We start from the raw sequence: 26,442 nt of genomic DNA on the forward strand, positions 1-26,442 counted from the left end.
ATGGTATTATATAATAGCCCAAATTCCATTATAACCTTTTAAAACAGTTTATATTCACTTTTGTAGCATTAAAATACAATTATTGAACACATAAAAATATTAGAAAAATCATTAGCAAACGTTAAGCACATAATTAAGTACCTAATTATGTTTGTAAAATTCGTGATTTAATCTAATACAGATTTGTTTTGAACAAAACAATTTCATTTATTTTTTATACCATTTATACAAAATCACTGCATAATATTGAAATAATATCACTACGAGGTATGAGGCAGGATACCTGAGAGTACATAATATGACATTTTTGAACAAGTCGTAATAGCATAACAATCAAAAAAGGTACAGACAGTTGATCGCTCGTAATTATCTTTAAAAATAAAAGTAAATCTTTCTTAAAAGTCATACAAAATGTGTCCATAATTATAAAGAGCTCCTTAATACTTCAATAGTAGTTACCTACTTATTGGTGACGGGTATTTGGGTAGAACACGTACCTATAAATACGAATGCCTTCGTCATTTTACATTCAAAAGTCCAAAGAGAATCAGAATCCTAAAATCCTAACCAAGAAATGGCATTCTCATAAAAACAAAAGTATTTACTTTGTTAAGAAAATTAAATATTTTAAATATACGTCATATACAAATAATAAAAAACACATACAGTGAAAACTCTTTATAACGAAATTCTTTACAACGAAAAACTCTATATAACGTAAACATTACATATTAATGGTTGGTTTGCTATATACGAGTAACCCATTAGACAATTCATTCTCTATAACGTATCAGTCACTCTCAATAACGAAACAATATTTTATGTTTCATAATACAATTTACGTGTTATCGTATCTATTACATATATAAACTATAAAAATAATCGGCAATAATGCTGACATTTCCAAGAACGATTACATTCTTTCATTATTTGTAAAAATAATGATGTGTTTGATATATAATATTACATACATACATACCTTTATACATAAATAATTAAAATTTTGTTTTTTTTTAACCCTCTCTATTACGAAAACTCTCTATAACGAAAGAAATCTCTTGGTCCCTTCAGATTCGTTATAAAGAGTTTTGACTGTAATTGGAAAGAACGCGTTAATTATGCGTTCATGGTTCTTGATTTTCAGTTCACCTTCGTAATATAATGGATGAATCGTAAATACCACTAGTTTTCATCAATCATAATGGACTTGAACAAAAATTATATTTTAAGTGAATTTTGAAATTTTTTACAGTGCAGCTTTTTTTTTTTTGTAGTTTGATATATTATAGCTGTAAACTTTCATGAAATCTTTAATTTTGGTGAAAAGTAAAAAAGTGTTATTATGATTTAAATTTAAATCCATGAACTAGGAAGTACAATAAACACCTATACTTAATCAAATGTTAAGTGAAGAAACAGTAATTTCTGAAAATTAAATAGAAAATATGTAAAGTATGTGATTCCTGTAACCGACATGTATCGTATGTAATTATAATTAAATAGTTAAACAACTAAGTTTTAAAGTTTTGTTAACGTCCCGAACACTGTTTATTGAACAGTAAAAATATACAAAATCTACAAACAGTTAGTAAACAGTGATTTTTAGCGATCATTATACATTTTACTCCCCAAATAGTATCGTTTTATAATAACTAGTGAATAACGATAAATTCCGAGCTCTAATAAAAGGTAAACGAGTATGTGATTACAGTTTGTGAAAAAATCGTTCTAAAAAATTAAAACATTTTGAGTAATTCTAAATTATGTTAAAAAATTGCATTCGATTTTATTAGTAAAACACACTACTCTATTTACATAGCTATACATTTTCAATGTTTTCATACTGCATACAAACAAAATGGAATTAAAATTAATTACGTAATTAAATTATTTTTGATGTGTGTGATTTACAAATTATATGCCTTCTTTTTGTTCATAACACCAGTCATGAGAATCCGATTTCAAAATACTATCAAGTTTAATAATATGCGTATTATTTAAAACGAGATGATAAATACGTGTACATACCTGCATAGTGCATTGTGATAAATCTCCGTTATATTATATCAAGATTTAATTTGTTTTCTCACAAGATGTAGAACAACAAAAACAATGGATAATTTTTTTTAATAATTAACTAAGCTATTATAATAGTACCTTTACAATCATATAATAATCTTTTAATGATCCAATGAATAAATTAATCTTTTTTTTCCTAAATAAATACATATTGCATGAAGGACACTTATTTTACATTGATGCGTCTAAAGTGATAACTCTTGAAATATTTTATTTTTAGAACATGAAATGGTAAATGACTCGAAGATATCTATATACTTATTTGGTTAGTTGTGATTTTATTCATAAAGTCACTTTTTTGAAAAGAAGGAATAATTTACAACACAATGCATTCCAACAGTTTTAAGTACTTAGACAAAATAATATATCCATCGATTGAGCAATTTCGTGATTTTTTTCAATATTCGATAGGTACTTATATAGATTTGTAAATCTTGGAAAAGAACAACGACAACCGCGTAAAAAAAGTTAAAAAGATTCATTTTTACAATCTTATTTTAAGAAAATGCCTCAAAAGTTATTCAAGTTTGAAATAATGATTTTTCAAACAATAAGAACTTTTCTTGTACTTGTGATGTAGAAAAAATAAAAACTTCGTGACACAGTAAATGTACTCTTATTTATAGTGCAAAAATTTGGTTGCTTAGCTTGGACTACAGATTGAGTGGTTCTATTTTGCGTAGTTTTTGCTATATCGTACGTTTGTAAGATGGAGACAATACACGCGGGTGTAGGGTCCTCTTAAGAATAATTATATTATGTTGTGGTAGATCCTATTTGTGATTATTTTGAAGTGTTTTTTTTTTGTGAATACATATTTCATTATTATTTTTATATTCCTGATTTAATAAAAATGCCTGGTTATGGAGTATTGGAAAATTGATATAGAACGTTACTCATAACCGTGATTTAATTACAGAGATAATTAAACCTGTTAAACGAGATGATTTTATCAACTTAATTCACAGATAATGTTGTTAGTCGAGTAAATAAAAAAAACTCGCTCTGCTGTTCAGTAGGGTTTGAGTGTACCTACTACCTTGTCATTGAGTAGGTCACTGCCATGATTCATGGATGTGTTAAAATGTAATTCAGTAATAAAGCATTGCATATTTATATGTAAAAAAAATTCCAAGCGAGGGAGTCGGGTGGTTCAATATCTATTTCTATAAGTATAGCTTATATACCTAAATTATCTTATCTTATACACCTATTCTGTATTCATTTTAATATATTATTATTGGTATTTTATCATTAGATTGAAAAAATCGTAGCCAAAAACGTAGCATAATATATCTTATAAGCCAATATCAACAAGCACAATTTTAACATAGCCTATCTAATCATTTCAGGTTTATGGTATAAATATGACTTAAAATCAGTCTCGATTTTTGGAAAATGTTTGTGTATAATATGTATATAAATAATTCAATTCATTCGTGGAATAAATCGTACCTGATAAAATGAAATATAAATAAAATACAGCGCTATTAAATGTTCGTTAAAATCAGTCGAGTAGCGATTTTGAGTAGGTATGTAATATGTAACTTTACAGTCTACAAACATACATTAATTTGTATATATACCTACCCAGATTCAAATTTAAAATGCTCATTTATTTTTGTAATTAATAGCAACCGCGCGCATATATAAATAAAAAAATATTCGATTTTCGTGAGCCAAAATTAAATTCATGTGATAGCTACCCTATGGCAACCTATGGGCATCGATAAACGAAGTTATCATTCACCGAGTCTCACCGATGTCTCCTAAATGGGCACAATTGGGTGCCAATTGGTTCAGTGGTCCCAAGCTTATATTTAGCCCTATACAAACGTACATGCATCCCTATACATATATTGAGATATTATTTGTATACCCATTATAGAACTTTTATCGATAAATAATAAATAATAATACATTTTTCCAGCGCCACCAGACTCATAAACCAACTGTAAATACCTACACATTTAAAATGTAAATATGTATAGGTATAGTAATTTTATATTCACAGTGATAAATGAGTAGCAAAATGGCGGAGTAGCATACCCATTATCCATAGTGGCTTACCTGTCATTATGTAAAACAATATGTAGAATTCAAACATATGTTAATCATGTAGGCTAAAGCCCTTAGCCTTTATTCCAAAAAAGAATATTTATTTATATATATATTATTAACATAATGTAAGTAAAATATTTTATGTATTAATGAAGCTGTCATAATCTACCAGTTTTTATGTTTCATGTTTATTTTATTTAAGGATGAGTAAAACGATTTCATAAGATAGGTAATATGTTCAATTTATCTCCAGAAAACTTACCCCCAATCGATATTTTAAGTAGATAAATCTTTAATTGATTTATTATGACCTTGAAATGTAAACATTTGTTTTACTATACATATTTTATTACATCAGAGCTATTATTTCCTTGATCCATTTGTAATTTATTATTTTATTTTTATATTATATTAGGTATTGAGTATTGACATAGTTATAACTAATAACCTACATTTTTTACTTGGGCCACACATTGTTATATCCACCATTAAAGCTTATAAGTTATAAGATAATAATAATCTAGAAAACACATACTCTAATTAAAGTGTCACTAAAAAAACAATTGTGTTAAAAAAATGGTCAGTTTCAATTTTCCGTAGGTATACGTGAAGAAGTTTCCATAATGGGTAATAAATGTCTGTAGCACAATCTCAAAAGAAAACAATCCGAAAACGGGCACATGGACTTTTTGGACATTGTTGGAATTGTTGAAACTTAGATTTTTTTACATATAACTTATTTTTAGGAATTGTTTTTTGATGTTTACGAGAAGATCACCTTTATTATACAAAAAATATGAAAAAGAGAAATTAATATAATAATAAAAACAATTGTTCTGCTGTATAGTAGGTTTATATATCGGGTATCGTTACCGGGTACCTATAGGTCATTGTAGTCTGTACATTTGCAAATGTATGTTTTTAAATTGAATTAAATGATAAATCATTGTGTTCGAAAAACGTTTCTGAACGGAAACCGCCCGTCAAGGCTAACCATGTTACCAATACATACCGAACCAAAAACAACTTATCTAAACAATTTCATGTACCACCACTCGTACTCATTAAGTCTAATAACTATGACTACACACATTTTTGTAATACGCGGTACAAAACGCAATTAGTTTTAATAAATTCAGTTTCAAAAACAATCTAGGCAAATTAAAACTACTAAGAATATATTCCTAGTCTGCCTCATTTAGAAAAGTTGTAAAATTCGTAAAGAATTCAATTTCTTCACCTATCAAATCCATCAAGGAAAAACATTTCGGGTAGTTGTCTAAGCGTAATCCACACTACACTACTAATAATGTTCACAAAGAGAAACATAAATTATTTAGTCTTTAAAATAGAACCTATACCCGAATAACCCCTAACCCCAAGAAGAAAACGTAATAAATACTTTAAGCAATAATATATTATTCTAAAATTCGACTTTATACTTTTGTATTAGCAAATTAATATCGTTAGTAAAATTAAATTAATTAGTATCCATAGTAGATGAAAATCAATACTATTGAGCTCTCTCTGTGCGGGCACCACGTTTTGGTACATCGTTTTAAATACTCAGGTAACATATGTATCGAAATATTTATTTACATACTATAGTTTTATTTTTAATCAATCCGTCATCCGAAAAATATCAAAAATGTATAGCTAGGTCAATAAGTACTTAGTAAATTTATAAAAAATCCACCACCATTGGGTGGTTGTGGTTTTTTATGTGAAAAAAATAGAATATTTTTCTTTTGATTATGCCATGTTTAATAATGCCTTTAATAAACCATCATTTCAATTTTTAATAATATTCTCTTTGCAAAATAATTTTGATGTTTAGCGCCTGCCAGGCGTTCCCCGAGCTCACTTTTTGTATGTATATTAATTAGTCATAACACATTATAAATGCACAAACGGTACCAACTTAGTAATGTCAAATTTTTTATTAAATAAAACGTTTTTACAATAATTAATAATGATTACATCACATATTGTATATTTGTATTACTATATTATATAACTATTAAATATTTCACTTTTTTACATGTCCGGAAAATGTATAATTATTAAAATGAAAAGATCTCAAGATTGTATTTATAAAAACTGACACTTATAAAGTAATGTCACAGGAACTAACAAAATACATATTGTTGTAATTTTTAATCACCTTGTTCCTTGCTATCTTTATACAGAACATCCGGTATGTTAAACACTGACTGATGAGTGTCCAAATTATTTTTACAGTTTCTTCCCATGGACCACATACCAATAACAACATCTCTCTTGTTTTGAGAGTTAACAAATCCTAAAAAATAAAAATTCGTTTTTTTATTTAAAATCATACGGTTCCCGTTTAATTACTCTTCTAAAATACACAAAATCTACTTTATTACCATATTAACCTAACCTTACCTAACCTTGCCATATTAATCTACTTAATGATATCTTCAAAACTATATTTTGTGTTTTAAAATGTATGGTTAGTGGTTACTGGTAAATAACAAATAAGAATAACAAAAATATAATAAACTCAATGTACAATAACAAAAATACAATTTTTTTTGATTTTTTTTTGATTTATAATTATATAATACAATTTAAGGAAAACGTGTGGTACTTGTTTTAAAATGAACATTTTCAATTTTGAATCCAACAGAATTGTTTATGGGATCAGGTTTTATTCTTGACCACATTTGTTACGTACCTACGCGACTCGCCTTTTTTTACATTGCTAAAAATTATAATTCCTATTATTTTGACTGTCCTTGTCTATAATACGGTTTCATCAAATCGCTATTTGTATACTATCTTCTTGGTTAACCGTAACCTGTTCACTGTCCTTGATTTTATTGTCTCGCTAGCCATCACCAAAATTAAAACTTTATTTTATACATCGGACTTAATTATCCAATTGTTATCTTGAGATTAGTATTTTATAGTGTATGCAGAGTGTCCCGTGACGATTTACCCACTGAGATATCTCCTGAGATAATACATTTATCATAAATCTGTTTTTTTTTTATTGGACTCTCAGAGACAAGAACTACATATATTTTATTTTTCAATTTAATTACATTTTTTTGGTAATTTTTGAAATAATTGAAGATATCCCTTTTGTAGAATTCATTTTTCTGACAATTTTGACCTTTCAACATTTCGTTTTCATTAATTACATGATTTTTAATAAATTTTTTAGTTTATAGGTACAACGGAGAAAAACTGGTTTTTATCCGGACAGCAAGTCCCCTCTACGGCTAATGGGTATATCCTCACGGGCCACCCTATATGCTATGTACCTACAATTCGTATATGTTTATGTAATATATGTAATACAATAAAGTTTTAAAATTTAATAAGTTCTAAAATATTTAGGATCGAAAAGTATATTAATATTAATATGGGGGTTATGGCCCCCAGAGTGTAAATCTCAAATTTAGTTGATAAATGTTATTTTGAGCTTGAAGAGGCGCCCACAGCCGACTGTTTGAAAACAATATTATCATATTAACGTACCTTTAATAGTATGTAGGTATTAACTATTAGGTAAAATTACTTTAGATTTGTCTTAAAAATAAATTAGGTCTTTATATTTATTTTGGACTGGAAAAAAACCCCTGAACGAGAGTTACCGATAAACACGGCGACGTTCTTATCCGCCCTGTTTATGACTGATAACGAGACCGGACCTAGGGGTCCGTACTGCGCGTTGGCCTTGGCCATCCAACCTTTGTTGAGGAAACCGTTTGATTTCGTGCCGACTCCCGTGTCTAATATCTTGACGGGTATACTGTTGTCTATGCCCACTGTACTATGCGAGTCTACGACGAACCGGACGCCTGCCAGTTCTGACGACCACGTGCCGCCAAAAACGGACTTCGCGGCCACCTGTTCTGCAGCTGTGAACATCGACGACACACGCCGAATTGAACGGTACAATAATAAATAACGCTGTTCGCAATGTAGATAATCGCATATCAATATATAAAGGATGAGCAATAGATATGCCAATAATGTATAGCCAGATATCATCCTTAAATAATATATTAAGGCTCTCATCCAGGATAGGTACCCGATTGGTCTTCCTGACCGTTACCGAGTCACTACATGCGTGGTGTAATATATTTTCTGTTTCGTAAAATAAAGTTATTGTATATCACTCAATATCAGAGTGATAAGTGGGAATTATTACATAATGGTTACCTACAAGCAATACTGATAACAGAAGGCGATTGGAAGCTCTCCCGATTGTAAACTCTCCCGGGTCTACTACAGTTTTACCTGACGAGAGTATGTAAACTCTCCCGGGTTTGCAATAGTTCAGTACTATTAAGCTATGGGACATTATTCGTATTACGCAGTTGGTAAGGTTGAAAAACTTGGTTCAGCCATTAGAGTCAATATCGTTTTAAATATTTAAATTAAAAATAGGTAGACGGTAACAAAATATTTAAATTGCAAATTCAGGTTAACGGTAATACAATTGATAATCAATATTTAAAATGATAATCACAATCTCTACAGTGAAACCAATTCATAGTGTAGCAATAACATTTAAAACAACTCAGGAGAGCTTACACTTTTCCTTTAGGTAAACATAATATTGACCCGGGAGAGTTTACCATTGGGACAGTTTACTAGTTTAAAAAATCGGGAGAGTTTACCATACAATCAGGAGAGTTTACCACAGCCCATAACAGAGGTATCGATGGGGCATTTACCAAAACTTCGGGAATGCTATGATGGTTATTTACTATATTTATTATAGAGATGGCCTGCCTGTTTCTACATTAACTATGGTTTAAAGCAATAATGATGCATTGTGGGAGTCATCGTTATTATTAATTATTATAATCGCCTATAGAGTAGTATATAAGTAAACGCATAGGTAATTATTATAATTATTAATACCAATTTACCAAAGTCTAAAATACAGTAGTTAGCTGCATAAACTTGACCCATATATAATTACTTATACATAATGGTTAGGTCAAGATTTGTTTAACTTTGATAGATACTACAAAATATACATGTGGTTCCACATATATATCGTATTATATTTTAAAATGTTAATTTTAAGTAAAATGTAGTAAATATACATATAAAATGATAAAATGCTAGAATTTACATATAACTACCATAATATAATAAATTAATCAAATGAATATTATGAATAGGTATATTATATGTTATAATAAATCTCTAGAAAACCTTCAATACTACTACGATATTTGGTACCTAAAAGTATCTAACTATCGTAAAGTATAATATGATTGAGTTATGTATGTTATGTTTTACAATATATTATATATTTTAAATTAAGATGATGTCACCTCAATATTTGTTTTCATGCTCAGGCTCACGCAGATTGTTGAAACGTAGTCAAGAAAAAGTATAATTGTAATATAACCTATTACAAAAATTATAGAGCTTAATATTTTTAAAGGTTTTATAATTTATTATTATTTGACTTTATATTCGACTTTAAAAATTAAAACATTATTTATAAATTTAAATGGATATCAAATTGTTTACAATTATACCTAGTAATTAATATTTTCGATAAACACGAGTGTAATTTAAATAATAATTTTATTAGGTATTGACAAAATGTTGAATGACATCAGTGAAGTGATGATCTCACCAAAATCAGGAAAATAAATAAATATGCAATAAATAATAAATTATATATGTGACACAAAAGAGGGTCATTTAATTTGAATAACTTTGCATTTAACCAAAAATTTCAAATCAATAATCCTTTTTTTATATTTATTATTTGATTATTTATAAATTAACGTGACTTGGATTTTATTAAAAGTAACGCGTTAATTATTAAGTTAATAACAATTTAATTTTAAAAAGTTGAACTCTTTTAAGTATTGACATCTGATACTCATGTATCCTTGTAATTATGTAATAAATTGATAAATAAAATAAATTAACATTTGTGTACTCATTTTATAAGACTTAAATTGCTTACTCAAAAAAACTTCAGCTTATGGTACAATTTTTATGAAGCTAACAGTTAGAATGGATGAAGAAAGAACTAATAGTAAGAAAAATAAATGAAAGATGAAATACTTACAATTTTATCTACCTTATCAGATAGTTATTTATTTTTTAAAGGAAATGCAAGCATGGAGCAGTTAAACTAATAATTATTGTTTTAATAAACATTAGTACACAACTATAACAGTATCAAACTGTCTATGTCGAACAGTACTTTAGGTATCAAATAACAGGTACGTATTTTTACTTATGCTGGAAATGATTTGAATGACCCAGTATCCAAAAATTTGTCTTTCGAATTTCCGAGATTCGGTTGCTCTAACGATGACTGACACTATAATTTGTATTGAATTTATCTTTTTACTTAAAATTGTTTCGTGATAACCATTCATCACTATTTAGTATTTACATATTTTAATAAATAAATAATTACAATGATAAGAAAGTTTTGAATTAAAAATTGCTACTTTGAATTATATTATATATACCTAATTCATGCATTATTATTTTTAAATATAAAGTAATATGATGCGCGCATTTTAAATGGATCATTAATCACCACCATTATTTATTCATTCATTCATTCATAACTTACTAAACTAGTAATATTATTACAGTAGCTACTGCCCACAAAGTAGGCACCTATAAAATATAGTGAACGTTGTAATCAGTAGCAATATATAAATACTATAAACACAATAAGCTAATATTATAAATGATAATTAATTAACAAGCCAAAACAAATCGAGGTGAGTTTGTCGAATATTTAATGTTTAACAACGAGTATACCGAATGTATATAATTATATCGACTAGCAAGCAGTAACCAGCATATAACTTTCATTATATTATACTGAATATCTAACGATGTAATATTCTAAGTCATAACTTATAATTAAATCATAATTATTGTAACATTCATTTTGTTATGTAATAGATGTTACAAGTCTTAATTTTTTTATTTTATTTAAAATCACAACACATTTTTTAAATTCTGTCAGGATATAGTTACTGGTTATTTTATTGTAATATTATGCTACGGGTTGTTGGATAATTAGTTATTGCTAGGTAATCACTTAAATGGAATATTTTTTGAATAAAACAGTTCATTTTTACTTTAATATTAAATCAATATTTAATCAAATTTGGTTATTCAGATTATTATTTTTAATCACAGCAAATTATACTATATATCACGTAACATTTAGAGCACTTTTAATCAAAAATGTGATCACAGTTCAATCGAAAAATAAAATCCTATACCATTGTCTGTTTATGTACAATTAATAGCTATGCTTTTCTACTCAATAACTAACATTTTTATGTTATATTCTCTTACTTTTAAAATATTCTGACTCTCGTTTTTTTACTTTGAATCCGTTTCTAATATGTTTAGATGATTTGAACTTATTTTTTGTACATAGCTCTGGCCTATTCGAAATATGATTTTTTTTTGATGCAATATGATTAACTATATTTGATTCTATATTTGTACTTTTTTGTTCATCATTAAAATGTGTTGAACTATTGTAATTGATTTCTTTATTTGGGATCTATAATAAAAAATAATTATTCAGTCGAAACATATTTACATATTCAATTACTTGAAAACACGATATTTATTACAACAAATGAAGAAGTGGTATCTTTAGTGATAATAGTTTTCAAGCACAACAATAATGTATACATAAAAACAAACAAATAACTACGACTTATGAAAGTATAACGTATCATGGTTTTGGAATTTCGTAAAAATTAATATTAAAAAAAAATATTATACACTATATTATATTATAGTGGAAAATAGCTACGACTTATGAAATTATAACATATTATCATAGTTTTGGAATATTGTGAAAATTATTTTTCATTATATATTATATAGTGAAAAATTCCTATGACAACCTATAGTTGAATAAAAAAATGAGTCTATTAATGCATAATGTATTTTATGTTACTACTACTCGTTAAGTACTCAACAAAATAAATATAAAAAGTGTGGTCAAGAGTCAATGATTTGGTTTTGAGCACTCATCTTGGTCTAATATGTTATACCTGCCTAAGTTCGATCGCCTTGATCACCCAAAAAAGTAAATAATTGAACCTAGTGATCGTGTTCTACATTTTCACGCACTTTGATAAATATCTTGGAAATTATAAAACTCTAGGTAGGTATTTACTTTTTATGTTTGTGTATATTGTTTTTAAACATTCAGCAATCGTAAAAAATAGCAAAAAATGGCCAAAGCCTATTGTGAAAAATGGTAATAATTAATAATAATGGTGAATCATTTTTAATAAGAAGTTTATTTAGTGCTAGGCTTTCGACATCATTTGATTAGATTTTATGGAAAAAAGTTAAAGCAGCCTGAAAACACAATATTAATGTATTAAAATATATTCCCTGAATTATGCTTTGTATTTATATGATTATTTATATTATGGAAAATATTTAAATAATTCAATTTTTCTACTTAAGATAAAATTATTCATTTTATTTTATGGGGTTTTTTATAAACATTTTTAGGACAAAATATGTTTGTAAACACAACTAGACGAATTTATATTGAGTTTAATCAATAATTTCGGAAAAATAAATAATTTATAAATGTACTTATATGCTTCCATATATACAACTAACATTGTAATAGTATATTATATTACATTAGGGTATACCTATTACTTACAAATAATAAGCTTTACAATTTTTAATACATTTAAATAAGGGTATTACTTAGAATAGTTCATCAATCGTATATTAATATATAATATCATACTGCCATTGGTATAATTTGTAATTTTTATTTCTGGTTATAATAAATACACTAAATCAAATTGTTGATGCGTCTCAACTAATATATACAAATAATAACAAATAAACAAGCTATGAAAGTAATATACAGAGTGTAGGTATAGCTTTAAGTGTATATAAAAAAAATTTATTTGTTATTAAATTTAGATGTATATCTAAGATATGTACCTACACATTTATCATAAATTCAAATTTAGTAAGATCAATCTAAAATAATTATTATTATCCATGACTGTAAGTATATGCCAAATCGTTGACCCAAACATATTCCAGCAGAAATTGTTATTTACAAACTTGTTCCGTAAGCAGGATTTTGTCAAGGTTCCTTGTAAAATGTAATGTTGTACAAAAAGTCGGCACCCTTGGGTTGGGTACTTGCTACAAATATTTTTAAATGCGGAATTATATTAGTGGGTTTAAATTATATTATATAATATTATAAGAATAATATCAAAACCTGCTTACCTGAAACCAGTGTTAAAAAATGTTAAAAGTCATAAATAAAATATTAAGCATAAACACCCACCTTTATGGATCAACATTCAATTTTGGTACAAACAACTCTTATACTGCACACTGTCATTATAGTAGGTTTAACCTCAAAATAAAACAAATAATATACATTTCATATTGAAGTCAAATATTTGATAGTTTTATCGAATTGGTATTTTTCTAAAAAGAGTAGTACTATATCAATTAACCAACGATTGAAAAGTATTGGAGCTAAACTCACTAAACCATTCTTACTGGAATTACTATTTACAATCCAAAGGTAATGGTTTTTTTTTCTTTCAGAACAAATAATATATACGTACAGATAGTATCTGATGCGACAAACGCTGCGATAGTCCATGAATGTATAGTGTTATGTATAATAATTATCAAAATATCAGCATATATTGTATTGTGGCACGACAAATGATAAACGAGAGTAAGACTTAACCACCGGAAAAACAGTCGACGTTTAATATACGTATGTCCTACATTTTTTAAAATAACGTTTTAATTGCAATGTAAACACAATACAACCACATACCTATTATGTATTGCGTGTCCAAAAAATACATAAGTAGATTACGTGAACATCACAACAAACGAAAAACATGTAACACAACAACTGCAGAAATGCAATGTGGTAATTCGTTAAGTAATAACTATTTACTATTCATTAAAAAAAAATATTCCCAGTGCAGAGTCACAAATGGTTGCTCATCAACAGCCTCCAACAATGGTTCTGGAAAAACTACTCTGTTCCTACGACAGATTATTACTAACATATACATTTTCACTTTTGTTTTCCTTCCAGTGTGTGACATCCGCATATTGTCTAGAGTGCCATATATATACCAATGTGTTTACTAATTTTCGAGACATTACGATTTTCGACAGACTCGCCGAATAATTTATCATTCACTGCTCTGCAATGGTAAACCAAAATAAACACTTGCTTTCGGCTCTTAAAATGTCCGCACGTTTATCTCGTCATTGTTTTTCCAGGTTTTCAAATCAATCGTCTACGTTTTGGTGTCTATTCAGCTGGTCGTTTGTGCGCTGCCCAACTCGTTTGAAGTGCCGTCCAAGTAAGTACCTAATACAAGATATGTATTGTTTTAAAAATGCTTGTACGATAAATGTTGAGCTTCATTTCTTTATTATCTTTATTCAACAATTTATGCGTCTATAAATTACCTATACTGGCTAATGAATATTCATCATTAAATAATCATACTTTTAGTTTCTACAAACAATGCGTTTAAATATTAATAACAATAACACATGTTACTTTTAAGTAACGAGGCTGATAATTGATGAATACTAAATTATTTAATATTATACAATCGACTATGTATCATTTTCATAGGCTAGGAATGTTGGCACCCAGGTGGGTTAAGCACACCTCACCTTTTTGAACTCGAATAGTTAAAATATTCGTACGTTTTTGGTTTTTATTGTTCTATATTTGATCATAAATTCATAACTAAAATATAATATAATGTAGGTACCCCCCTAATTTAAGAAAACCATATGGCGTACACAAATTCAATTTTTAATTGGCCGTTAACAATTTTAATTTTAAGACAATATATTCTAACTATAAATCTATCGCAAGTATTGTTTGAAAACATCGATATGCATTCATCATCGGCGTAACTATTATTCAAAATCTAAATAATGGAAGGGTTACTACGGTCCCAACCAAATTTGATTAATAAAACAATGTTCATAACGAATAATTGTTTGTTTTATGTGTTTAAAATAAAATATATTATTAATGCTAAGCTATAGGTGCCAGTTCATAAAAATCTTATTAAAATCAATGTAATTAATAAAAAGTCCACATCACTATGTATTTTTAAATGAACTCAAAACAAATACTACCCCAATTATTACTATAAATATTATGTTACATACATTTCTTTCAATATAAATTATTTTATACTCATTGCGGCAAAATATCTTCGCGGTCGAAATACTTAATATCGGCAATGTTGGCAAATTAAATGCAATTAATGATGTATGCAATACCGAGAAGTGTATAATAGTTGAAGAATGTACATTGATTCATACAATTATTATGGTATTAGATGTGAATCACATATATTGATACATTTAAGATTACCATTAAATGATCAGGTCATCAGATTATCTGATATTATATTGTATCATATTATTCAGTTGCTATAGTAAATACATTTTTTTCTACAAGTATTTCTGCAGTTTAACTATTTGCTTAAGTTATAAATAGATCTTAAAAATCGGGTAGGCGATAATTTAGAAACTGTGTGTCAAGACCACTCTTATGTCACCACTAAAATTTATTTGATAACATTTTACCTAGGTAGGTATTGCATAATAATTGTAAACGCAAATCAAAAATATTTAGCACTTTTAGCTCAAAATGATGTTATATATACGGATATGGAAAATCCTTTTGATAAAATTGATAACGACTTGCAAATTATAAAACTTTAATATTCTGGATTTGAATATCCCTTGTTAAGTTGGTTTAAATCATTTCTACCAAACCATAAACAAATAGTTAAATAAAAAAAATGTATGTTCTAACCAAATATGAATATCAGTTACATCAGGAGTTCTACAAGGTGATCATTCATCACCACTTCTTTTTTCTATTTTTATAAATGATCTACCTGAAGTCATTGAGCATTCAAATATATGTTATTATTCGCTGATGATGCAAACATTTTCAAGGGAATAAAAAATTTTGAAGTTACGAAAGATTTAAAAACTGACTTAATTACTATCCAGAATTAATATACCTTATTATTTAAGCTAAGTAAATGTTCAATTATTTCATTTTCGGTAAAAAAAATTCTATCGCAGTTATAATTATTATCTAAATTACCAATCAATAATTAGAGTTCATATGGTTAACCATATTCGTATTCATTTTGGCTCAAAATTATCGTTTTATTACCATATTGACTTTATAAGAAAAAAAGTATTTCAGAAACTGATCTTATTAAAACGGATATATAAGACTTGCAGGACGTGATTTATCTTAAATAATTCTACTGCTCATTGGTTGGCTCGAATATGGCTAGAATATGGATCCCTCATATGGTGATCAACAACTTTATGTCAATTGCATACATTGTATAAAATACAAAATCATTTTCTTGGATTTCTATAATTTAAATGATATGTTGAAAGAATCCGGCACTCAGGATATACAGGTGTCGAAGGATTTTTAATCTACCGATATTTAAAGTTGTATTAATAAAAATTAACTTAAATTATTATTATTATTATTATTAATGGATAGTATTTAAACTATTAAATAACATGATTGACTGTCTTGAGTTATTAGAACATATTCATTTTAAAATAAATACAATATCAAGTGATAAATCTCTGTTCTATCTGAAAAAAACATTACAAAAAATTACCTATTAAATTCGCCATGCAATATCATAATGTCTCTAGGTAACAATAGAAAAGATCTAGATTTTTTCAATTTATCACTTACCGATTTTTTTTTTACAATTATGACAGTTTATAACTTATATTAAAGTATTGTGCGTTGTAATTTCATTTAATCGTTTAATTTAATGTACTACATATTTCCCACATAGCCCCAATATTTACCGAGCTCGCTCTGACTATATAATATTATATAAGGGCACAGTGGTACACCCTTCATTTTGAACTATAATATGAATAAATATTGAAATGTATTTTTATAATATTTAAAATTATTAAAATAACGAACAGAGTGCAGCTCAATATTTCCACCTATACCTCCGTCCTTACATAGATATATAAGATAAAGGAAACATAATTCATATATTTTTCTAAAGCGTACAATATGTAACCAATTTAAATCTAACTGAGAGTATCCACCCAATACTTATTGTACATAGTATTAAGTTTTCTTTTATATCAATTAAATTATAAATATTATATAGTATTCGAGGTTAGGTTAAATTGAATCCCTTCAATTGTACATTTGTATAATATTTGACGTTTATTTTGTAACTTTATAGTGGGGTGCTACCGAGTCCGGTAACGTACTTCGAAGGAGTACAAAACCAAAACAAAACAAATTCTGGACGCTCCCCCGAGGCTAGATTTGGATACATACCGTCATCTTTTGGCGGAGCATCGACTGGAATGGGCGTGAGTATAAACTGATAGGTGCATTACAATGCGTGCTGCAGAATAATTAATATGCATTCATTAAATTTAAAACGTCTTCAGTTATAATAAACTGATCAACCCATTTAGAACTATAGCATATTTTTTTAAAATTATATTGTCTTCTGACTTTTTAAATATATTACAAAAGTTGTGTTTGTATTTAAAAGTAATATTGTTGTGAATTACGAAGAGTAAGCAAAGGAGTTTTTCGGATAAATATGAGGAGGAACAAAGAAGATACTGCACAAATGTTATATAATTTAATAATAATTTATATTAAAATAAAATTGTTTGTTTAAGGAATATCGAGGTAATTCGGTCAGTATTTAATGGTGCTTAAAAATGGCAATATTCGGTGAATATGTCGTGTACCTATATAAATTAATTTTTTTAAGAGTTAGGACAAATAATAAAATCAAATTTTTTCAAAAACTGTTTTTGGGTATAAATCTTAGTTTTATTTATTTTATTTTCTTGACGCTTTTGAAAATTGATGAACATTTTCACTTTAAAAACTAAAAAGTGCTCTTAAAGTTATTCAGTGAAATTTCTATGTATTCATTTTTTTCCTTCTGCTTTTTTACTTTTAAAATCCTCAAGTACTATGTTCCCTTTCCTATCGGAAAAGATAGTAGGTAGTTGAAGGAAATCTAGGTTTACAAATAATATACTGCACAAATGTTATATAATTTAATATTAAAATATTAAAATAAAATTGTTTGTTTAAGGGATATCAAGGTAATTCGGTCAGTGGCTATGGATCCAATAAAATTGATATAGGAGGTCTGGTTGTCGGCGCTGTGGTCGGGCTTGGTATTCTAATTTTCATCCCAAAAATTCTTTACTTATTATTTTCGACAACCAATCTTTTTGGTGCACATCCAGTAGGCAACGGTTACTCAGGATATGGAAGGAGTGAGTTACAACAATCATTATGAATTATTACAATTAATATTAAATAAATCGTATAGTTTTTATATTTATCTTCTGCGTCATCGCAATTTTGGTAGACGTTTACTACTTTTCAGTTTATTATAGGTACACATACGTTGTATTTTATTCATGAATAACTTTTCTCCGGCCTTGATTTATTTAAATTCGATTGTTTTACATTTTTTATTATCTTTCTTATGATTTTTTTTAACGTTTTTATTATTTTCTTAATGGTTAATACTTATAATTAACCTATTACAATGTCTCAAAAAATTACTTTAGCCTACTTAGTTGGAGGTTTATTGTAATAAACAAAGTAGATAAGTATAAAACAAGACTGATATGGTTCATTGCATTGTACATTGTTTTTTACATTTTGCTATGGTATAAAAGATAAAAATTTCTGTTAACACTTAGGTGAGGATTTAATGTCCGGTTTGAATGGTATAGTCACAAAGTTTGAGGAGTCCATGTCCAAGTATAATATAAATACAACAGAATGTATGCAAAAAGCACTATGCACTTATATACAGTCTACGGAACAAGTTAAAGAAAAATCAGGAGTCAATAATTTTGTTGACAGTTCAATAAATACTTTAACACAGTATGTAATGTTTATTTTGTTTATAAAGTCAGGATAAAAACTAGTTCTTTCAATAATTTATTGTAAAACCTGTCATAGGAACTCTGTAATGAATTTTATGATTGATGGTTCGAGATTCAAAGCAGCTCTTGAAGCCGGGAAGAATGGAGAGTGTACGACGGCCTACAGACAATGCCCATTTGACCAAAACAGCATTTATATGTTTTTAAGGCAAATTTCAACTAAAAAGTAAATCATAATTCCATTTTTGTATGCATATAGTTGCATATAATAATCGTATCCATATAATTTAAATTAAACCCGTATTTTTTTACTTTTTAAAGTATACTAAAAAATATATTATAGTTTATTATTAAATATTATTAATATTTCTCTTTATTTATTTTATTTTTATATACTTACCTATACATACTTATTATATAAGCTACAAATAATAAGCACAAAAACATTTGTACCTCAAGTTTGAAAGTTCAACGATAACTATTACAGAAAAAAACATCCATCAATATCCAACCTGTTGTTATTTTTGATTTTGTATAATTTAATATTATAATTATTAATTGATGTGGGTAATTTACTTTTACTATTTATGTATTCGTTCTATAATGCTTATAATAGTAGTATATTTTAATTTATACTCTGTATAAACAATATAGTAAATATGTATAAATATAATTAGGTAGGTAGTAAAATGCTCCGATTTTTGACATCAGCTCTATTTCTGATAAAAAATGAACCTATTGTTGGCACCGTTCAATACAATGGAAAATTCACAGTAGATTTTGAAAGGATAAAAAAATGAGAATTTTTAGGCAGAACCAATTTTTGATAAACCCTTTTTATTTGTTTGATGTAACTCAGTAACTAATAACTAATAACCACATACACTTGACATTTTCACTAAATATTTTTAAAAAAATATTGACTCTTTTTGAGTTATTTAGAGTTATGAGAAATTATTTTTTAATTATTGCCGATAAAACCTTTTTTACTTGGTGAAAAGGCTTGAAAATGTAATGCTAGGTTTCCTTATAAGCTGTTTTAATAGTTGTTTTAAAATATTAAAAGTTTATAGGCAAGATTATTTTTTATATGCATTCAAAGTTAAAATTTTAACAAAATTCATCAAAATCCCGAAAATGTGTAAAATTATTTTTCAGTTAGAAATTCATATTTTTTTTTATTTTGATAACTAACAATAGAAATTGTAATAAAAGATTCCCAACTAGTTTTTCTACCTTAAAAAAAAGTTTAATAAAATGTAAGGATTATTTTTATGAGTGTTTAAATTGAAAATCGTTACAATATTTAATATTCAGCGCTAAATTAACTAGTTAAAAATTAATCAATTTTTGATATTTCGGTGTAACTCAAAAACTAATAACCGTAGGCAATGAAAATGTTTACCAAATATGTATATTAGCATTTTATATGCATGATAAAATTTGCCAAAAATATTGTGACTCATTTTGAGCTATTTTGATGAAACAAATTTTACTTGGTAAGCTTGGCAATTTAGGTTTTGGTTTCTGGTAAGTTTTATTAATTTGTATGAGCTTTTGATTTTATTTTTTTTACGATATTTCATATTCAGCGGTTTTTATCTATTATATTTGATTATTTATACAAGTACCTACGCTAGATTACACCGTCTTCGCTCAGAATCGATTTTCGTATGTATGCAATGATTTATCGTTAAATTCAAATCTAACATATCTTACATATTATACATTACTATGGTCTATGATATACTCAACAACAACAGTACAACAGAGTGGTACCAATTTGTCCACATTTTTATATTTACATACGAATTAAGCCTATTTAACTTATTTATTTATTTTTAACAAAATCAATGGACCATAATTTATCAATTAACTATTCGCACTTATTACTACAGATAAATTGAACATTTAAGAATAAAAGTAATAAATATTTTATATTAATGAATCTTTAGAGGAAAACGATTAAAATAACCATAGTTAAATGTACATTTAAAGTATATATTTAATAATTGTGTAATGAATGATAATATAGATAAGTTAGATAAGTCATTTGATATAAGAATAAATGTTTTAACTGATATCAACGATTTTACCTCATATTTCGTAAATCAGAATGTTTTCACTGTGTTTCATTTAAATATTATATCAATTACTAACATTTTAACTACTTATTAGTTTTGTTAAACAGTAACTTTAATTTTATTGATTTCATAAAACTGACTGAATTTTGGCTAAAAATGGTGTCATTTTGAGATTGATGGTCTTACTTCTTGTATGACTTTGGAGAATAATTTTGACCAAATAAGTGGTATTGTAGTACTTACTACTTATTAATAATAAAGATAAAATAAATAATGTCACTGAAATCTTTATGGATGATTATAATTATTTTTAGTGTTAAGTTTAGGTAGTTATGAGGATGATATGTATAGGTCCGATATCCCGATGAATAATCGATATGTATAGAGTGCATAATAATAGTGTCACGATCTTCAAAATTCAGCTTCAACTTTCAAGTTTTAAGGAGTAATATTTAGGCAATTTGTATGACATGTGAGTAGGAAATGAACATTAGTGTGTGTAATTGTTGTCGTGTGATGCCCGCGGATGCAACTCTCACACACTTAAGAACATGTCAATATATATTTAAGCGAAAAATGAAATATATTTTTGTTTTTATTACTTTATAAAAACTACAAAAAGGCAGATGAAGCTGCTAGAAATGCAATCAATAGTCCAGACAATGAAATAATTCGTTTTTCCTTATTCGTAGATATAAAAAGAAATATAAACAAATACTGTATAGATCTGTAGAAGTCACATTGGCACACGACCATGAAAAATAAATTAAGAGAATTCGAGCACTTTGTTGAACTGTTACCGAAATACACTGATCTATAAACAGAAAAAATGAGGTAATTTTTAATCGCCTCAGAATTGGTCACATGAAACTCACAAACTGACATCTTATGGCAAAAACAGATCCATCCCTATGTCCAACACTCCAACATGTAATACAAGCTACTCCATCAAACATATCATCATTCACTTTCAACATTTCAGGCAACCTGTACGAAGCAATTGGTCCATTTTAAAACTTTCAAAACATAAATTTATACATATAAAAAATTAAATTGTATAATAGCATATAACCTTCAATGTTAAAACATAACACTTGTTAAGCTAATAACCTGTGTATAGTTGATACTTAACCAATAAAGAAAAAGTTTCTAAAGCAGTAGCAAATTAAAAATACTTCAGAAGTTCGATTGTAATTTTGAAAAAATGGTTGAATTTAGGACTTGCTTATTTTGATTTCAAACCAGACGTTATTAAAATAAGTACAAATTATGAAATACAATTATTACAAATGATTTTTATAAGTACACATTTGTAGGTAAATTAATATTACATTTTATCCACACAATAAATGTTTTAAATGAAAGCTTTTCGACAAACATGAATTTAACCTGATGTAGTACTAATGCCTCGCAGTAAAATAAATCACTTTAATCCCAATCATGTCATAAAATATACTTAATTATAGCAATATATAAACTGACAGACCGTCTTAGTTCAGAATCATTGTTTCGTATTCAACGATTTTATATTACATCCGAATTTAACACAAATATCACAGTGACTCTCTCGACACCTAATCTACAGCAGAGCGTCACCCACTTACCCGCTCACAATGGCCTCACGGCACTTTTGAAAACTACTGAAAATTTTTAATTCTGACTACCCGAATGCACCAACTAGATTCACTTTCCCAGTTTCCCCCCAAAAAAGATGCTGAAATTGAGAAACGAAACACAATTTCGACTACTTATCGTGTACACGATATCATGTTAATAAAATAATAAAATAAACGAAAAAAAATGCATTTAATAATAGCCTAAAAATATAACATAAAAATACTGTCGATATATCAAAATAATATTAACTTTTATATTACATATAACTACACTCTCAGTTTGATATCTATTGCTATCTTAGGAATATTTACTATTCTTATATCATGTGGATCTAAAAAATATTTATCATACAAATATGTACAATTAGACATTTCTAGGATATTAAATATGTCTAAAAAGGAAACATTTATTACATAAAAATAAAAATGATCACATTATCTTTTAAAATTAATATGTCTTTATTAATTTAAGCAACTGAATATAGTTCACAATATCAATGAGCCATTTTCCAATAATTTATATTAATTCATCGTCTGTAGATGCTTTAAATATTTTGTATATCCTCATAGCAAATTTAAATTATATAATAAAGTATCTATTAATATTATAAAAACCTACATGGTTATCATATGTTTAACGAAAATTGCTGTGTTTGTGAGCAATGAAGAAAAATTATGTTCGCTTATCAAGCCGAAGTAAGTAAATTGCTTTAAAAGTGAGTCTCCAAACATTTTTTTCATCATAATGACCAACATGTCCTTAACAAATTGTCCTTTTATTGATCCAAGGATTATAAAATATGATTGTTTTATGAAATTGCAAATATTTTATTTGTATCCGTAGGCTCGCCGACATTATTAAATCATTTTAATTTAATTTTGAGGAATTAATTAGCATCAATTAGACGTAAACGTTTAATTTACTAAGAAAAGATTAAACAAACTGATATGATGGGTTTCTCATCGGTAACTGCTATTATTAAAGTTTCAATTTCAATTATTAATTTTATGATTTATTATTATTTTCGCGATATAAATGAGTAATTACTTGTAATCTCTGTGATTATTTTATTTGTAGCCATTCATTAAATAAACCAAATTTACTAAAATACTTGAAATTTCATAAAAAATCATAAAATTCTAGTACGATTGTTGAAAAATTCAATAATTTTAATCGAAACTTTAACTTGTTATCATTTAGACAATTTTAATTTTAGAGCCATGGTGAAAAGGTCCAAATTGAATTAAAAAAATTCGGTCCATCTAAATTTGGTATTAAAAACTCCTGTTGCCATTTAAAAAAATGCAAGTTGTATTGTGCATGCACACACTGAAAGATCTAAAAATGTAAAAATCATCAAGTAATGTGTATTTATGTATTCCCTATCTCCTCTCGAAAACCGCATATCAATCTGAAGTCACTGGACAGAATTATTTAGTGTTACCTTTAAAAAGAAATTCACTTTATATATATATATATATGTTCTATAGATACATGAAAATAAATTTTAAATTGGTAAAAATGAAATTATTTTTATATTACACAAATGTATACATAATCAAAATGTTCCTGAACACTGTTATTGAAAAAGGCACAAGTAATAAAATAAAATATGTGTTGTTACAGGTGCGTTGTTTGGTTAGGTGTTTTAAATATTTTATTTTATTTTATAATGATGCCTCTTGAGTCTTGGTTAGAACTTAACAAACTCTTTTTCTGCAGAACTCAGCACCTTTTCTAAATAATTTATTAGGTGACAGGTGTACCAAACACTATTTGTTTTATCTAAACTTGGCTATGTGCATCGATCGAATTCGATTTGTCCATTCTTCGGAATATAATACTGTATTACGAAATTTTATAATAGGTATAAACATATATGTAGGTGATTTGAGTTGTAAATGTAAATTATAATTAGACAAATATTGCTGATGATTAAAAAAATATTTTTTAATCCTTGGATCAATAACAGGACAATTTGTTAAGGACATGTTGGTCATGATGATGAAAAAAATGTTTGTAGACTCACTTTTAAAACAATTTACTTACTTCGGCTTGATAAGCGAATATAATTTTTCTACATTGCTCACAAACACAGGAATTTTCGTTAAACATATGATAACTAGGGAACGGATTTTATTGTAATAAAAAAATCAAAATATGTACATAAATATGTACTTATTTTTATTGAAATATGTAAAAAAATAATCAAAATATGTAATAACCACTTAACAGAAAAAGTAAGTATAAACATCTTATCTCTTATCTAATTAATAATTATTAAAACAATGTGAAACTACATATTCTCTAAGATTTAAAAACGTAAAATGGTGGCGATTTGGTCGTAAAATGTTTTTGTATTGACTGAATGAACGTTCCACATCAACTGACGTAATGATAGCATACCGATTTTTCACAACACTTACAGTATAGAACTTTCACACCACTTTGAAATGTTTCATTCGGAAATTCTTTTAAATATGCGGCTACCTTATTATTGATTGAACTTACAACTTAAGGCATACTAAACAATTTTATAAAAAAAACAACATAATTTCGATGTAAATATGAAGAAAAAACGATGCAAATAATTACGCCCGCCAGAACAGTAACTAGACATACACTGAAGACCGTAACATTGAATAAACACGTTACATACCCACTTGTCCACAGTGTATAATACGATAGCAGTGTATAAAGTACGTAAGTCCATTTAGAGAACGTAGATAATGTTTATCGTCATTGAAAATTACAAATATTATTATTTTAGGCTTTCATCGACAGCGTATAATATTTAGACCATAGGGTATCTGATTGCCATTAAGATAAGGCAAATAATCTTTGACGTCGTTGTAAATTGACGAAAAAAACCAAAAATACCCAAATATTTACGAAATATTCAGTTATTTACAAAATACGCGAATATATGTATTTTTACCCAAATATATAAAAATATGTAAAATAAAATTGGGCTTATTTTAATAAGAATGATCTGAATCATGAACATTTTTTATCAGATTAAAAATATCTCATTCCAATAAAAATATGTATTTACAATAAAATCAGTTCCCTGATGATAACCATGTAGGTTTTTATAATATTAATAGATACTTTATTATATAATTTAAATTTACTATGATGATATTCAAATTTAAAACATCTGCAGACGATGAATCAATATTAATTATTGGAAAATAGCTCACTGATATTGTGAACTATATTCAGTTGCTTAAATTAATAAAGACATATTAATTTTAAAAGATAATGTGATCATTTTTATTTGTATGTAATAAATGTTTCCTTTTTAGACATATTTAATATCCTAGACATATCTAATTGTATATATTTGTATGATAATTATTTTTTAGATCCAAATGATATAAGAATAGTATCTATTCCTAAGATATCAATAGATATCAAACTGAGAGTGTAGTTATATGTAGTATAAAAGTTAATATTATTTTGATATATCGACAGTATTTTTATGCTATATTTTTGGGCTATTACTAAATAATTTTTTTCCTAGTAAACAGGACATTGAAATTATGTTTTACTTGGTATACCTGATCAGTGTAGGCACTTA

General features: G+C 27.0%; 2 protein-coding genes across 2 annotated transcripts; one reads left to right on the top strand and one right to left on the bottom strand.

Annotated features, from left to right (window-relative positions):
- Window positions 1–6,192: 6,192 nt before the first annotated feature.
- Window positions 6,193–8,060, bottom strand: LOC111035896. Its single transcript, XM_022317717.1, has 2 exons — window positions 7,767–8,060; window positions 6,193–6,442 (listed from the first exon to the last, which is right to left on the bottom strand). Exons 1-2 carry the CDS (start codon window positions 8,041–8,043, stop codon window positions 6,297–6,299), a joined length of 423 nt encoding a protein of 140 aa, XP_022173409.1. The 5' UTR covers window positions 8,044–8,060; the 3' UTR covers window positions 6,193–6,296.
- Window positions 8,061–14,207: 6,147 nt separating this feature from the next.
- LOC111035888 lies at window positions 14,208–19,448 on the top strand. Its single transcript, XM_022317705.1, has 6 exons — window positions 14,208–14,383; window positions 14,455–14,537; window positions 17,466–17,598; window positions 18,348–18,534; window positions 18,970–19,156; window positions 19,235–19,448. Exons 1-6 carry the CDS (start codon window positions 14,381–14,383, stop codon window positions 19,386–19,388), a joined length of 747 nt encoding a protein of 248 aa, XP_022173397.1. The 5' UTR covers window positions 14,208–14,380; the 3' UTR covers window positions 19,389–19,448.
- The last annotated feature ends 6,994 nt before the right edge of the window (window positions 19,449–26,442 follow it).

The sequence above is a fragment of the Myzus persicae genome, unplaced genomic scaffold (genome assembly GCF_001856785.1).
Source record: "Myzus persicae strain clone G006 unplaced genomic scaffold, MPER_G0061.0, whole genome shotgun sequence".
Classification (NCBI taxonomy): Eukaryota; Metazoa; Arthropoda; class Insecta; order Hemiptera; family Aphididae; genus Myzus; species Myzus persicae.